At 38.1% G+C, this 17,276-nt stretch overlaps 1 protein-coding gene across 2 annotated transcripts in view; it reads right to left on the minus strand.

The window, feature by feature from the left end:
• Rtf1 (RNA polymerase-associated protein Rtf1) overlaps positions 1 to 17,276 on the minus strand; it is a 101,946-nt gene that overhangs the window by 22,500 nt on the left and 62,170 nt on the right. For both annotated transcript variants that reach the window (XM_081725636.1, XM_081725635.1), the window contains exons 6-10: positions 16,829 to 16,927; positions 11,799 to 11,889; positions 10,927 to 11,009; positions 9,525 to 9,720; positions 3,577 to 3,671 (exon numbers count right to left, since the gene is read on the minus strand). In XM_081725636.1, the coding sequence (XP_081581762.1) occupies positions 3,577 to 3,671; positions 9,525 to 9,720; positions 10,927 to 11,009; positions 11,799 to 11,889; positions 16,829 to 16,927 (564 nt within the window). The remainder of the gene's footprint in view (positions 1 to 3,576; positions 3,672 to 9,524; positions 9,721 to 10,926; positions 11,010 to 11,798; positions 11,890 to 16,828; positions 16,928 to 17,276) is intronic.

Genomic DNA, 17,276 nt, shown 5'->3' on the forward strand with positions numbered 1-17,276 from the left:
CACTGACACCTTAAAAGGCGTTTTGGGTTCAAATCTACAACTGGTCGAGTTTTCCATTAAACAACAGTCTACAGTAAGTAAATCTCATTATATTTCATCTATGTTGAAAGCTACGAACCAATAAAATGTTATGGTCAACTTAAAAAAAATATACCCTTTAAACGCGTGAATTCTTTTATTTTAAAATTCTTAACTTAATTTCGACAAATTAAGAACCTAACAAATATATTGCCTAGCAGACTAAAATTTAAAATGGCATCAAAATGAAATAACTATAACCGATTTTTTTTAGAAGTGGCATTCGTGATTTCTTCTTTTTAATTTTTAGTTGTTATTACACTTACAAAATAATAGTTAATACAGAATATCTCAATATGTACTTGGATTTAGTAAAATTGCATACAACGAACGAGATTTATACAATCTCTCCAAAACATACACGCGCATACCAAAAATAAATAAAATAAGCTTGCAATCTAAGTCTTACTGAAGAACTTCGTTACTTCCTAAAGATTACATTTCACGTATACACCGAGCGAGTCAAAAGTCCCTTGCCATAGGCCAACTCGGTAACTATTGAAGATATGAAAAAATGATAAGAGAGCGTTTTGATGGCCAAGTGTGGGTTGTCAATCTAAAATGGTGGAATTTTTGTAATCAGACCAAGCGCTTAAGCTCGACACTGGTTTAGCACCCAATAATAAAGAAAAATGCAACGTTGCTACGTCAGTGGAGGACAAGATGGAATGAAATAATCTGGAACGTGAAATACCCTGGATCAAGGAGAATAGAAAGGGGAGCAAATTAAAGAACAAAGGAGCAGACCTATCTGCAGGGACCACGACAGGCGTCAGCACCACAAGGGGGAGGAGAGAGGAGGTATACGAGGAAGACAAACGAATGAAAATAAGTCGTGTCGTTTTTGACACGTTTACTGTGAGAGGTAAGCGTGCGGAAGCCAATATCCCAACTGAAGTCGTCTGTTTCTATGGCCGGGTTCTACCCTTGGTTTATTGATTTAGGTATGTGTGGAAAGAAAGGGCTACAGAAATGGTTAGGGCCGCAAACGCCGAGGTCACAGCGGCCCTGTTAGATAAGATGAGGAGTGAGGAAGGCAGCAGCCCTGAGCAGTCTAGAGACGGTAGCATCCTGGCATTCGCCTGGTGGGACTGCGGAAAACCATGGAAAATCGCAGTCGGGATGACTAGATCGTGTCATTCCTTGTGTCCATGTAATTGTCTATCACTGTTGTTGTTGTTGTTGTTGTTGTTGTTGTTGTAGTAGTAGTAGTAGTAGTAGTTGTTGTAGTTGTTGTTGTTGTTGTTGTTGTTAAGTTCTGTCAGAGCAGTATATCGGAGTCATTTAATCAAGAAGAAACAAAGGGTCAGCAAATCCAATTAACTGGTGGTCTGTGATACACCTGAACGAAGTTGGCAAGGTCGCAACCTGTACGTACAATGATCATTTGTCTGAGTGAATTTGATCGTTATCACCAGAGTGCAATGGTGGAATTTGTACCTAGCAATCGGAGCTACCTGTGCCACGCGGCCATTTGTTCGTGGGGTGTCTACTGCGACCGCTCTGGATGAATTGAGAGTAGTTCTGTGTTATCGATTTCACCTGTAACACGTGTGTTTGGAGGACGTGAAATGTATTCAATGCAAGAAAAAGCTATGGTGCTCCTTCATGCGGCTGGAATAAGTCAACGGGAAGAGCAGCAGCAGAGTATCACAAGCGTCATCCAAATCAGGTAGCACCGTCCTACCAACTCATTTCGATCTCATGGCACGCTTTAAAGCCACAGGTAGCGTGGCGGACAGGCCCCGTAGTTGACGACCACGAACTGCAACATCCTGCGACATGACTATTGATATGCTTGCAATGGTGGCAGTTAGTCCTGAAAGACACGGAAGACTGCACAAGGGGCGTCCATATATAAGAAGTCGGTCTCCAGAATTTTATCACGTGAACGGTATCATCCTTACAAGATACATTTGGTACAAGCGTTACATGGGGATGACCCAGACAGACGAACAGAGTTCTGTGAGTGGTGTCACCGAACGCGAACACAACATCCTATGCTGGAGGCTGACATTCTAGTCAGTGATGAGGCTACTTTCCACCTCAACGGCACAGTCAAGAGACACAACGCTGTGTATTGGTCTCACGAGAACCCCCACATAGTTGTTGAAGCGCATAATTCAAGCCGATCTGCGAGTGAATGTGCGGTGTGGAATATACGGCAACGTCATATTAGGGCCCGTGCTTTTGCCCGATAGGTTAACATCAGACCAGTATCTACATCATCTGCACACCATATTACAGCCGTATCTGGATGAAATGACTTTGGTATCGCGGCGTGTATTTTATTTCCAGCACGATGGAGCACCGTCACATTACAGCTGCACAATGCGACAATGGATCAACGAGGCGCTTCCTGGCCGATGGATTGGTCGAAGGGGTCCGTGGAATGGCCGCACATATCACCTGACCTCACGTCATTCGACTTTTACTTGTGGGGTATCTAAAGTTCGTTGTGTATCGGAATAGACCCAGAACCGTGGAACAGCTGCAGGAGAATATTCGGAACGTGTGTAGAGCAATAACACCTCAAACACTCCAGCGTGTGCGTGGTAGTGTGCGACGCCGTATCCGTTTGTGTCCCCAGCAGGACGGACACCAATTTGAGCACCTATTGGCATAGTGCCAGGACTGTTGCGTCTGGAAGAAAGTGCCGTGCGTGCGTGAGGTATGTACATTTCTTCTAACATGTACACACGAGAAAGAAAGTATTTCACAGTTGACAAATTTTCATTTGCCAATAACTCGGGAACAAATGAATTAATTTGGATCTTTTTGTTGAGTTATTAGGAAGAGAAGTTTTGTCAACTGAAAAATACTTTCTTTCGTGACTGTACAGTAAACCTGTTAGAAAACGACACGACTTATTTTTGTTTGTCTTCCTCGTATACTCCTCTCTCCTTCCCCTTGTGGTGCTGACGCCACTGTTGTGGGCCCTGCAAATAGGTCTGCTCCTTCCTTCTTTAATTTGCTCCCGCTTCTATTCTCCTTGGCCCAGGGTATTTCACGCTCCAGATTATTTCATTCCATCTTGTCCTCCACTGACGTGGCGACGTTGCATATTTTTCTTTATTATTGGGTGCTATACTAGTGTCGAGCTTAAACGGTTGGTCCGATTACAAAAATTCCACCATTTTAGATTGACAACCCACACTTGGCCATCAAAACGCTCTCTTAAACATTTTTTCATATCTTCAATAGTTACCGAGTTGGCCTATGGCAAGGGACTTTTGACTCCTCGGTATATATATATATATATATATAAAATGACACGTTTTTCAAAGATGACTGTATTAGAAAGCATGTGCACATTCCGGTATTCTATCTAAAAGTAAGTAGAAAACTTTTGCAATGAAGTAGCACGGGTAGTTCCTTTTTTCTTTCTTTTAACTGTGTATATACTAACATATTTTATCTCCTACTTCATATAAGCATATTACCTGAACACGGAGACACACAACTCTACATTAAAAAGAAAAAAGATGTTTTACTAACCTTGCTTGAGCCATGTCTCTCTCTTTCATTAACTGTGTCTTTTTCATTGCATAGTTGTATGGATTTGTCTGAAACCTTTCCTTCTCTTTAATTATCTACAAAAAATATTTTTAAAATTGTTTACTAGTACTTATTTGCAAGAAATATAACGTCTTATCCTATCCAGAAATACAGACTAACGATTAGTGAAATCTAGTTCCTTATCACTATAATATTGATATAACAAGTATTTCTTAGGTTCTTTGTTCCTTTGGACAGTAATCAGATAAAACACATGGTAGTTTTGCACATATATCCTCTGCAAATAACTCTGAAAAGTAGAGCACGAACTAACCACCCTAATCAAAAATGTATAATGTAAACCAACAAGTCAAAAAAGGATTAATATTCTTAGCCTGATGTACAAACTATGTCTGTGTGCTACAGCGTACGCTCTTTCATTGGATTATATTTTACCTTAGTGCTTGGAGACATACATATTTATATAGGATACATCATAAATTTGGACGGTATTTCTAAACAAAATAACAATATAGAGGGGATGGACAAAAATATGGAAACACTTGGTATAAAAGAGGCTGCAATTTCAAACACGATTTGCGTTTGAATGGTACATGCGCTGTGGTCACCGGCACATCCTGTGAGGTATACAACCTGGCCAATCGAACAGATGGCCAGTTACAGCGTTTGCACAGACACCGACAATGCTGGAACTGAAACCGGTGCTGCTTTGCACACACGGCCGGCAAAACCGATGCCGGTTTCGGCAATGTCGGTGCCGGCGCTGCTTTGCATACACATCCCGGTAATGCTGGTGCCGAGTAGTAGTTTGAGTTTGAACGTGAAGGAGAGAACATAAGTCCAAAAATAAACAGATATCTCCTTGCCTTGCTGTATTTACGGCGAAGAAAGAAGAAACCTTTGTTATGCTTGGGAATGCCTACTTCTTCGATTATGATAGAGATTTAAACCCTTGTTTTCTTATTATGAAGGTTATTCACATCCTACATACCGGATTGCATAACTAACAGGATAAACACTGGGCAACTTTCTTCATATCTCCATTTTGTTCATTTCCGTCATGTTGATTTTTTTTTTATTATGACTTCATATATGCTAAGACATATTCTCTATCAAAACGAATCCAACGACCCCTTTGTTTAGATCGTTTAAGTCAGTTTCGGCTGTAGAAGATAACAAATTAATATACATACATACATCTGTGAAACTCACTTTCCGCGTTGCCGTAGCTGGATAATTCAAACAAGATACGAATTTCCCTTGCTAAGAATTTTTGTAAATAGCAAGCCGCTATATTTGTGGTACCTCACAGCCATTCTGATTATTTTATTCTTCATTATATATTGAAGTGATGTGGAAAAAAAAAGAATATAATAGAAAAAACTTAAGTAAACAAAAGTCCAAATAGACCTACAGGAAAAGAAACAAGAATACACAACACCTTGCCACTCATTCACTGTAGTTAGATTGAAGAAACCTATCACCAAGCCGGCTCCGGCATTACCGGCTGGTGTGCATCCTCGCATAAGAAAGCATTGCCGCCGACAAAACCGGAGCCGGAGCTGACACCGACACTGTTGGCGGCTAGGCCAACTGCATTTGCCGGTCCCGGGAGTTCCACCGGCTTGTTTGCCGGGTCGGAAAGCGTGTGCAAGCTACCATTTGATTACACTGCTGCCGATTCCATCGCCGGCATTGTCGGAACCGGACCCGTATTGCCGGGGACGTGTGCAAACGTTCTTACAGTTCAGCGACCGGTCCGTGCAGGTTATCGTGAATCACATCTGAGCTAAGAGGGTTTCAAAGAGGGCAAATTGTGGGTGCGTGTATGGTGGGAGCTTCCGTGATGAAAGTAGTGGAAATGTTTGGTGTATCAAGAGGCAGTCTCGAAGATCATGACTGTCTACGAGTGTTCCGAAAAAAACGCATCAGCAAAGTACCAGCGTCGACGTAGGTATGTGTTGCGTGACAGAGATAGGCGCACATTGGGTAGGATTGTAACCAAGCAGATCAGCACGGCGCCAAAAGTTACAGTTGAGCTCAATACAGTGCTTACAAACAACCCTGTTAGCGTCAGAACAGTCAGAAGAGAACTCCAGAAGCAGAGTATTTATGATAAATCTGCAATTTCCAAACCACTCGTAGCTGTTGACCATGCTGCTACACAGGGACAGTGGTGCAACGCCCATTAAAACTGGACAATGGTGCAATGGAAGAATATCATCTGGTTGAATGAGTCTTCCTTTATATTTCCAACTGCTGGCCGAGTGTACGTGTGGAGAACGCCAGCACAAGCGTACGATACAAGCATGGCGGCGTCTTTACCAAGAGTGAAGCATGGCGGTGGTTCAGTGATGATTTGGGCAGCCATATCTGGTATTCTGATAGATCCATCGTCACACTGTATGGACATGTCACTGCCAAGGACTACATAACCATTTCGAGTGACCAACTGCATTCCATGGTGCAAACTTTGTTCCCACATGGTAATGCCGTGTTTCAAGATGACAGAGCGCGTGTTCATAGCTCCCATTGTCCAGAACTTGTTTGATGGGCACAAAGATGAAGCGTCACGTCTTCATTGCTTCCACAATCGCCAGACCTCTTGTGGTCAATTTTGGAGACCAAGGTGTGAGCCCGCTAACCACTACCGACGTCTCTACAACAACTTGCAGCTGCTTTGGCGGAAGAATGGTACAACATTCCTTTGACAACTACACGCCACCTGTAGTTTTCCATTCCGGTCGACTGCAGGTCGTTCTGCGTATCAAAGGTGGTCCTACTCACTATTAATAAAGGTAATGTGCATTTTTTCTGGCGTTTCCATATTTTCGCCCATCCCCTGTATCTGGTGGAAAGTATCGAAGATTAGGGACGGAGATTGCTGTAACAGAAACCAGCTTATGGCAAAGACAAAGTAGACGGAAAAAAAAAAAACGCTGGTTGCTATAGCGTTGAAAGAAATCTTTTAAGTTTTACGTTCCACGGTTATGCCGGCTAGGCTAAATGACACGGTGATGATGAGAAATGAATGAAGAAAGAGTTGTTTATTGCATTGTTTAGCTAATGTTCATTTCGTTCCGACACGTTGATAGTTGCTAGTTGCTTCTAATCGTTGAGTTTACTTGAGAAGTTAGTACGAAAGTGTTTTAATAAGATAGAATAAAGATCTAAGAACGAATTTAAGCAGGGAAACAGACAACGCTGTTACTGTGGTGAAACAGTACGTAATTATATGTAGTAAGAAAGACTGATAGAACCCATTTGAATATGTAAATGGCACGAGCGAGTAGTTTGTTCACAATAACGAAAACTGAAATCTAACTTACATTCTTTTTTGGGTATATTCGCCTTTCGTAGAGTTTCATTCCAAATTACATTTACTACCATCTTTGTCCTCAACATTCTCTCCCTGTTTCCTAAACTTTCCCTTGTTTGAGATAATCTCTTCCGATATATATATATATTCTTTTACATTCTCAACCTCATTATATTTGGGCAATAAGCTAACACGCTCAGAACATACAACTATTAATGCAGGAAAAGAACGTGGAAATATTGCCCCTTACGAATATAGTATACGTTGTTGCTGACATCAGTCAACAAACATAATGTTCGAACATTTCAGCGCTTTGGTTGAAAACTGAATACTACCTACAGGAAAAGAATCCTCGCAAAAGAAATATTTAGGTGGATATTTTTTTCCCAGAAGACAGGGACTTTCACAGGTTCATTTTATATGAGAAGGAAGTTTGATTGAACGTTTTAATGGTAAAACACTGAAGCCGAAACATTAAATTGTTTTAATTATCTATTAACGAAGAACACCGAATTATCATTACAAAAGCTTTAAATTATTGGTCGATTGATTGATTTTGTGTTTAGCGCCTCTTTCAGCAGTGAGGCTATATGGGACATGGATCTACAGCTTAACGTGATATCTGAACCACACGAGGTCCCGCCGGGAATCAAAGCCGGGTCTTCCACCCCAAAAGCCCGTACACTAACCACTTAGCCACGAGAGAACTCTAGAAATTATTGGTCGGTGAAGAAAAGGGTAACATGAATAACTTCAAAATTTAAATATTGTACAAAGGTTGACCCGTTTCCATCCGAACAAACTGAAAGTGTTGTTTACCTAACATATTCCACCTTGTCATCACTGACCATGCTCGATGTGATGACCATTAGATGGACCATTGCACAAAATTGCAATTTCCACTGCAGTAGACATCATTGCAACTATACCAAGGATATAGCCTATTATATCGCTCTTGCTTACAGGTTTTCCTGGCGCTATTTACGTGCGAACCCGACATGACGAAAAGCGCCGTTTGAGAAGTCTACAAGCACAGTAATCTATAGGACTAGCATTTAGACTCTTAAGGTGAATATCCTCGAATGGAGTAAAACGGATACCAATTGCAGCTGTTATATCTTGTTAGAAGACCACCGATCATTTGGCCGTGTGACCTGAACTTTGTCCTAGTGCAGTTCTACATGATGGTTATCGTCGTCATACAATGCTCGTATTTTGTCTATGTAAACTGGGAATAAGTTTTATTCTTCGTAATAAGTAGTATTGATTTTTACGTATTCTTCGAACCTTGAGCTTTTCTCTGTCGCAAAAGTTAGTAGCAACCATAAAATCTTTCGAAAAAGTTTCATTGCATTAACATAAGAAGTTGCTTAGGTCTTTTTCATCAACATCTATGTAGATGAGTGATGGTCTGAATTTTTCCAGTTGGTTAGGCATGAAGATCCATACTTCGTCTATTATCATAACAAATTTCAAGTGGTCACCAGCTAGATGATGCTCGTACAACCTTCTGCACTTGTTCTTCCGATTGCGATATATCGTAGTGTTAACACACGAACGCTGACCTTGCGCACAGTTTGCAGCCTCAATTTGTGATAGATTACACGATTCACTGTTGAATGCGTTACATGTAATCGTTTGACCATAACATGCTGTGGTAATTATTCTCACAGATCGAAATATTCCGGATCTTCTATAGCACGGATCTTGTAAGTTTCACAGACGCTTTCTTTGGATACACGTGTGCGTACAGTTTTGTTGCTCTATGCAACAACCTGGTTTGACAGGTGCTGCTGTTTGCAAGTTGTTCGGATAGAAAACAATCAACCTCTGTATACTTCAATAATGAATGTTAAAAATAACACTCAAAAACAACTTATTTTTAAACTGGTTTCATAATCTGCGAAAAGTTTCCTAAATTACCGCTCTGCGAAAATTGGAAGGTTGAGAGCCACGCTGCAGAGGGTATAAACTCTTTTTATTTATTTTTTATTTTATTTTTTATTTATTTATTTATTTTTTTTTATGTTGGGCGAAAGGGACAATGACCGTCACTGCTTCCACTTGGTCTATTGTGATCTTTGTCCGTAGTAGTAGTTTAATCCTCATTCCCAGACACTGGAACAAACTCCAAATAATGTCTCATTTGCGGGTTGCAATGTGGATGATTTTGATATCTTAAGCTTCTTAAGCTTTTATACTTATGCTTAAGTGACGATGGATTACATGATATTTTGATGAAATATGGATTGTTAAATTTTAGCTTCTCTTTTATTACCCATTTTGTGCTACTGTCAAACCTATTTATTTATTATTCAGAAAACAATAGTTTTAATTTAAATGATTAGACATTTGCACGAAATTAAGTAAAATTATACAAGATGATTCCAGTACTATATTTCTTTTTAAACTTTACACAAACTGTTCTCTTCCCCATCCCTGACATCGCCAAACATAAGGATAAAAGCAACTAACAAAATTAGGACTCATCACAATTCCATTCCAAAAGAAACTAATACAACCAACCAAATATCAGAATATAAGAAATACTGAAGTGTAAAGATAATAACCAGAACATAAGAAAAAGTAAGATATGGATATAGCGAACCTTTTCAACGTCTTCCTCCTTAAATTCATAATGTAAAGCTTCCTGTATATCCTTTAACTTCTGGTTCATCTCGTCTAACGTTGGCAGCGATATTCCTTGTAGCATACAGCTTTCTTTCCACTTGAAAAATTCACTGTCTGTGAACTCTTGATTGCTTACGAATTCTAACCTAAATACACGCTCCTGAGCAGCATGTCTGAAAGTGACAGAAATAATAGTAATAATCTGAAAAAGGAGATACGTACATAATAATGAAAATACAAGGTATTTAAATGATTATTTACAATACATATCCACTAAAGGCACTACAAAGAACATTTTATTTTCCAGTCACTAACAGCTCCTCGTTAAAGAGAGAAAATTAAATCTTTCAGTTTAACATCCCACGATTATGCTCTTTAGGCTAAGGGAAACGGATGATTAAGGCAAGTGAATATTGATTCAAGAATTAGTGGAATAATAATGTGGGAAGAAACGGCTGTACCCGAAAAAACCCATGGAGACGATGTTATCCACCACAAACTTACGATCCAAGGACACCACGCACAAGAGGTAAGCGCTCTATTACTGAGCCATCACATCCCCCTACCGTTAAAGAAAAACTCGAGGGAATGAAATAATAAAAATAATAAAAACTCGCCAACTCGTATATTAGACCAGTACATTCAGAATGTGGAACTTACAATTACTGAATGTTGCAAAGCCACTTTCTTAATAGGAGAATCAACTAAAGGAAAGCAAGGTGTGAAATAAATAAGAAAATTATCAAAAGCCAAAAAGCGAAAACTTCCATTAAAAAAAAAAAAAAAAAAAAAAAAAAAAGCTTTTTTTTTACATCTCTAATTGTAAATAACAAATATTTTCGTTTGTATTTTTGCATTTCTTTTTTTTTTTTAATCTCTAATTGTAAATAACAAATATTTTCGTTTGTATTTTTGCAGTTTTCTATTTAATTCGTAGAGGAAAATTCACCGAAATCAACACTTTTTTCTCTACTTGTGAGTGACATTATCAGTTTATGTCTACAAACAGCAAATCAACATATTCAACTACAAGTCTTGATGAAAAATTAATTACGCGTTTAGAAGTTAGTGTCTTCCAGTCAGCAACTGAAATGATGTTAACATACAAATTTCGAACGTGGAAGCATTTCGCAAAAAGGTTTTACTAGACGAGGAAAGTGAAAGATTCCATTAAAACTGTAAAATTGGGATCAAAATAAAACCCCACGTATTTTTGGTTTAATGCATTTTCTTGATTCAACAATGTATGTCAGTTATGAATACTAAATAAAATGTTTTGCTTGCGTACCCACATTAATACAGAAATAATAAATATTTACTTCTCATTATAACATGATGATAAAACCCCAATAAAAGAAAATTTTATATACATATATTACCTTAATTTTAATCCCTTATTTGTTCTCGTGCTTCCTAGGCTGTAAACTTTTGCAGTTTCACATATACCAACAATTTCTGCAACCTACAAAGAAAAAAGTAATTAATAAACAACATAGGACAACATATTAAGAACTCGTTTGAACAACCAACACATGAAATTCAAAGATCACAACTGTGCCGATAACAAAACTCAGGCCTCAGGTTTTTTTGTAGTGCTGCATTAACCACTATCCTGCTCAGTCTTACTCGAATTTCATCAGATCTCCCCGCTGGTCTAGTGGCTAGCACACACGCCTTTGGTGCACGTAATCCCAGGTTTGATTCTCGATGGGATAATATTGAAATTTGAACGCACTACGCTTGTTCGGATTCCAGTTACTGTAGCTGTACGTCTTAATAAATAATATGGTCGATAGAGTTCTTCCCTTTTTCGGACGCCAATGACAAATGTGAGTATTAAGAATAAAATATAAGTTTCCAGTAAAACAGCACTATTTATGTAAGTAAGGGCGCATCATAAATATGTCCACCACCATGATAAGACAACGCATACAATTATTATTATTATTATTTTCTTTCTTTCTCCTTCTTTCCTTCCTTCTTTCTTTCTTTCATTTTTTCTGTCTGTCTGCCTCTCACTTACTCACTCTCTCTCTCACACATATACACACACACACACACACTATATATATATATATATATATATATATATATATATATATATATATATATATATATATATATATATACATACGAATCGAACTCTGATAAAATTTTATTGGAGTAGGGGTTACCATATAATTGGAGTTTAGTTCCTACAGATTAAATACACAAACATCTTAAGACAGATCGAATAGAAAGAATATCTCACCCTATATACAGGTTTTCCATTATTGCTACCGATGCCAATCCTTACGAAACATCCTTGCGCAACTCGGGAAAAGAATGGCAAGTGAACAAACCTGAAAAGAAAAGAATTTGTAATAATGAACTAGCTGATCACTATATACATATAATAGTAATTAAGGTTCGGACTACTATGGTATGTCATATTTTTAATCTGGCATCTTTTCACGAGTCGTTATATATACATTTCTGACCCTTGTAAGCATAAAAATACCACTTTCATTGGTCATATATAAAGGCATATTTGAACCACATTTTAGCTTCTGGTCATATTTAGAACAGAAGTGATATAAAAGCATATTTTTGGTCGTATTCTAGGTAGTGTTGCCCATAGGACGAGATGAAACAAAATTTTCTTGAAGAGTTACAAGAGGAGACAGAGCTCTTTCAATAGAAACATACACACTTTTCCGAAATATCACTTTCTCGGCACCTTCTCGAAAAGAAACATCCCGAAATCTAGTCTCGTGGGAAACACTAATTTAGGTGAGTTTCAGTTATTGCTCAGAAATTCATTTGTCAGTACTGACAATGAGAGAGGACCATTCAGCCTTTGTCTTTATGGGGTAAGCGGTAAGCTGCAATTGATGCTTCAGAGCTTAAGATACTTATTTAGAACAAAACATTTTGGTAAATTTCTTAATAAAATGCTATTTTTAACGATTTTTGCTACATATTTATTTATTTTTTGCGAGTCGTTCTATGTCATTTTTAGGGCATAAATGCATGCATATTTTCAAAGTTCTTAGGTCATAGAAATCCGAGCCGTAATAATAAAAAATGTTATTCATGATTTTTAAACATACTATTTATATAATCACTTGGCGAGGATACATTTAAAATGACTCAGGACATTTACTATTTGACATAGGATGATGAATATAACTGTTTTAAATATAAAAATAGCCACATGAAGTTGTCTTGTATTCCTCCTCATACGAGGTTTGTGCAGAAAGAAATCGAACTTAATAATATGACGGTACTTACCGTTTTTGAAAGTTATTCAGATTTATCTCCTTCAAAATAGTACCCCCTATTAATAAATACATCGATGACAGCAAGTAATTTACTGCTGGAACGCACTTTTTGGAGAAGTCTGGAGGTCTCGTAGCGAATTTTTTTTAATCTTTTCTACGGACTAACAACGACGACCTCTCAAGAAAGGATTTCTACTCGGAAAATGAAAGTCTGCAGGTGTCAAATCAGACGAGTAGGATGATTAGAGTACAACAGTCGTATTGTTCTTCGCCAAAAAAATCTCTAAGGAGCGCTGAATGCTAGAAGTATTGTCATCGTCCAGCATCCATGTTCTATCTTTTTAAACTTCCGGTCTCTTCTTTCTCACAGGCTCCTTCAAATGCCTCAATATTTCTAAACAATATTCTTCGTTGATGATTTGACGACACGGAACGTATTCATGATGAACAACTAGCACAAAAATCAAAGAAAACAATACGTATCACTTTAACGTTTCATGTGCTTTCTGGGTCTTGATAAAGATTTTCATAACCACTGAGAACACTGTCCCTTTGTTTTAACGCCGTAGTCTTATTCCTAAGTCTCTTCATCTGTTTTAATGATTTTCAAAAAGCTATCATCCTCGTTTGCACAATTCGAAAGATCTTGAGCAACAGTGGAAGAATTTTACAGCAACGAGATGAATGTTCAGTTTTTCAATAATATCATATGACTGGACACTTTCCTGATTTCTACTTACTTAGCGTTTTTGCGGAAAATAAACATTTTCTTTCTTATTTTACTGTACAACATCACGCACTTTATGAATGTGAACGTCGTCATATGATATTGATGAGTGTCCAGGTTTTGCCTTGACTTGGATGGATCTTGTTCCTACTTTAAAACGCTGGAACCGGCCATAACACTGGGTTCGGCACCAGTCGGATATTCTTCCTCGTACACTTCCCACAACATTTTCAGTTTATGTAAATGTCTTTCTTGCCCAATTTAAAACAAAATTTGCTGTACACGCGCTGCTCTTCCAAATTCTTAATTTTCGTAATACTACAAAATCGCCACAAGTGCGAAACATAACTTCACTCCAACAATCGCAGTTTCACAATGACACAAGTAAGGATGATGCAATTATCATTAAAATGCTTGGAAAGAATCCACTACGCAGCGCTAACAAGCAGAAAGTCAAGGACAGTTTTGTTAATCGTATTTTCTGAAAGTTCGGTTTCTTTCTGGACAGCCCTCGTATCCCATATCTATGGTTCACATACCCTTCAACCCTCATATCATCTCGCCAAGTTTCAGAGGAATCAGCACATCGAGGACCGACCTTGCATTTGCATACATTTCTTGGATTTCCGAGACTTAAATCTTAAGTGCTTACTTCCTATAAAATAAGCACAATGGTTCCGTAAATAACAATACTGTAAAAAAATCCTTTCTATATCTCAAAATGCTTCTAACTAAAATACAAGGGTTGGATTTTTAGTAATGGCAACACTGCTATATATATATATATATATACTCGGGAACAAAGCAATCCATTATAATTCATACCAGCGGTAGGTTATATGCCGACCCTCCCTCAGAGCACATGAACTCGCCTGCCCTCCCCTCCATGAGCGCCAGCAATTAGAAGGCAGTTCTGAGTGAGTGCTCGTGGACTACAGTCACGCTGCATGAGTGCTCGCAGAACACAGTCATGTTTACGAAGTAAGATCAGAGGAGCTGGTTGAAAATTGAATGTGCTAGAGGTAGGAATGCAAAACAGTGATACGAAGTATTGCAATATGTTTGCGGTGCAAATGCATTACCATACCGTACAATAGCAAGGTGGGTCAAAGCCTTTAATGACGAACGACAAAATGTCATAGACATGCCTCGCTCCGGTCATCCTGCTATAAGTGAAGATGATGTGCAGAACGTGAACGCGTTAGTGCTAGCGGATCGGAATGCCACGATTCGTCAATTGGCCAACGATACAGAACTAGCGCATTCGACTATGCAGAAAATTCTGAAGAGCCTGGGACTGCGTAAAATCGCCTCAAGGTGGGTTCCACATGATCTGACTGAACAACACAAGTGGCTGCGATATGATGCTGTTCGAACACACTTTAAGCGGTATCAACATGAAGGTATGGTCTTCTTACGGCAGATCATTACTATTGATGAGACCTGGGCCAGAGCGTATGAACCACAGCTGAAACGGCAATCAAACGGGTGGCGTCATCCTGGGTCACCGAAAAAACAACAGTTCGGAATACCCCAACCAACCAGCTCTGACTGAAGCCTTTCTAGTACTGATGCATAGTAAGCCCCGATTATAGTATTGCTTTGTAGATAATCAACAAAGAATACCCTATCTTCATCCCAGAAAACTCTAGCAGTAAACTCTGAACTGGATTTTTGCATCCAAAACTTCTTTGACCTCGTGAACCACTGTGACGCCATTCTTTTGGTGATTCTTTTGCCTCCGGATCACACAGAAAGACTCATGTTTGAACCTACGTGACCAAACATGCAACAAAATTAGCACGTTTGTATCCTGCTCGAAACAGCTCAAAACGTCTCTGAAAGTCAGCACACTTGTATGCATCTGGTCTGCAAGTGAATATTTGGGCATCCATTTGGCGGAAAGTTTTCTAATGTCAAGATGATCACAAATAATGGCATTAACGCGTACACAGGAGGTGTCCAGATCCTCTGCTATCTTTTTAGCAGAAATGTGTCGATCTGAGAGACTCAGTTCATGCATCTTTTCAATAGTTTCGGGCACAATCACTATGGAGGGTCTCCCAGGGCGGGGTTTAACTTCAGTGTCAGAATGTCCTGTCCTAAATTTAACAAACAGTTCTTAACAGTGGCATAAATACGGAGCGCAGACCCCAATTGTTTGTAGCATCTTATCATGGATTATTTTTACAGATTTCCCCTGGAGGAAGAAGAACTTACATAGTTTCAATATCATTGAATTCCATTTGTTGACCCGCCATCTCTACTCCACACTTACAACGAAAATTGATCCATTAGTCCTAGTATTTTGATGTTGCGACACAAATATATAGAAATAAATATCTGTACCTTTCACTCAAAACAAAACTTACTGAAATCGGACAATGGGAAGAGGACAAAGCTAAAAACTTCCCAGCAACCCTTCCTATACGGTAATATATGTCAGATATTTTTCTTTCATTCTTTTTCGGACATTATGGATAGAAATTTTCGAAACTTACTAGTAACATAACGTATATTTGTTACGTTCTTCTCGTATTAGTTTAGAAAGTAAACATTACTCTAAGATATAACTATTATTAGCCTCAATACTTCTATTGTGATATTAAAAATCTAACATAAACCGTCCTTTACTCAATTGACCAAAGTGTTTCAATGGATAACCTCCATCTTCCTTCGTTGTTTTATACACCTGAAAATTTATCCAAATAATAAACAGCAAACGTCTTGGCCTTTGTGTTAAGTGATTCATAATAATAATAAACACTCACACTAATAGATGTCGCTAAATGCTTGCTTGTACAACGAACTCCTTAAAAGATTTGTGAAATCACCAAACTTCGTATTGAATTTCTAATCTACTAAAAGCATAGATCATCTAACATTTTTCTTTTTATTCAACTTTTTCTTATTGCTTAAGAGTTTAAGTAAGACGATTTTAATAGCTGTTGTTTCCTTCAAAGTGCGTATTTATCCAATTCGAAATTTTGACCATAAGAAACTTTATTTCCGATTCAAGGAATTCAAGATTTCTGTCATTTCATTTGTATAGAGCTTTAAGTATTAATGAGTTGGAGCCAACTAGACAATGTGTGTCCTGCGGCTTAAGTTAGTCACTCTTCCATCGATAAAGAAACAAATTGTCAGAAAAAAAAAAAAAAAAGCTGTCTGTGGAAACAAATTTAGGCAACTGGAAAATAGCATGCTTCATGTTATAGATTTCAATTATGAGTCCAATAATCTCGTTGTGCTTTTCATTGGGTAAAGAGTACCACAATACATCTAAATTACCTTTCCAATTTGTGCCTCGATAACCGAATCTTATTCAGCTGTTCTTTTGTCGTAATATATTCCACCTTCTTTGACTTCGCCCTAGAACTAGCAATTGATCTGAAATACAAAAACAAAATACATTCAATAAAGATTATAAAATGGCATGTCAAAAGAATAATTTTTTCCATTCACTGCATCAGAAGTGAAACACACAACACAATAACATGAACTTACCGAAATTTAAAACACCAAATAAACTGAAACTAAGAAGTATCAAGTCAACGTAACAGAAACAGGTATGTTCTGATGTCCTTGAAGTTAAACGGATGAATATATCTAACCTACCCATTTTTCTATTTCTTATTTATGTAAAGGAACCTGGAAAGCGCTTCATACAATTCTGAATATATTTTATTGTTATCTGGAAAGTTTAAACTGTTTGACAAGCATTCACGTAATAAAAATG

Source organism: Thermobia domestica, chromosome 9 (genome assembly GCF_964235325.1).
Source record: "Thermobia domestica chromosome 9, izTheDome1.hap1.1, whole genome shotgun sequence".
NCBI classification, from domain to species: domain Eukaryota; kingdom Metazoa; phylum Arthropoda; class Insecta; order Zygentoma; family Lepismatidae; genus Thermobia; species Thermobia domestica.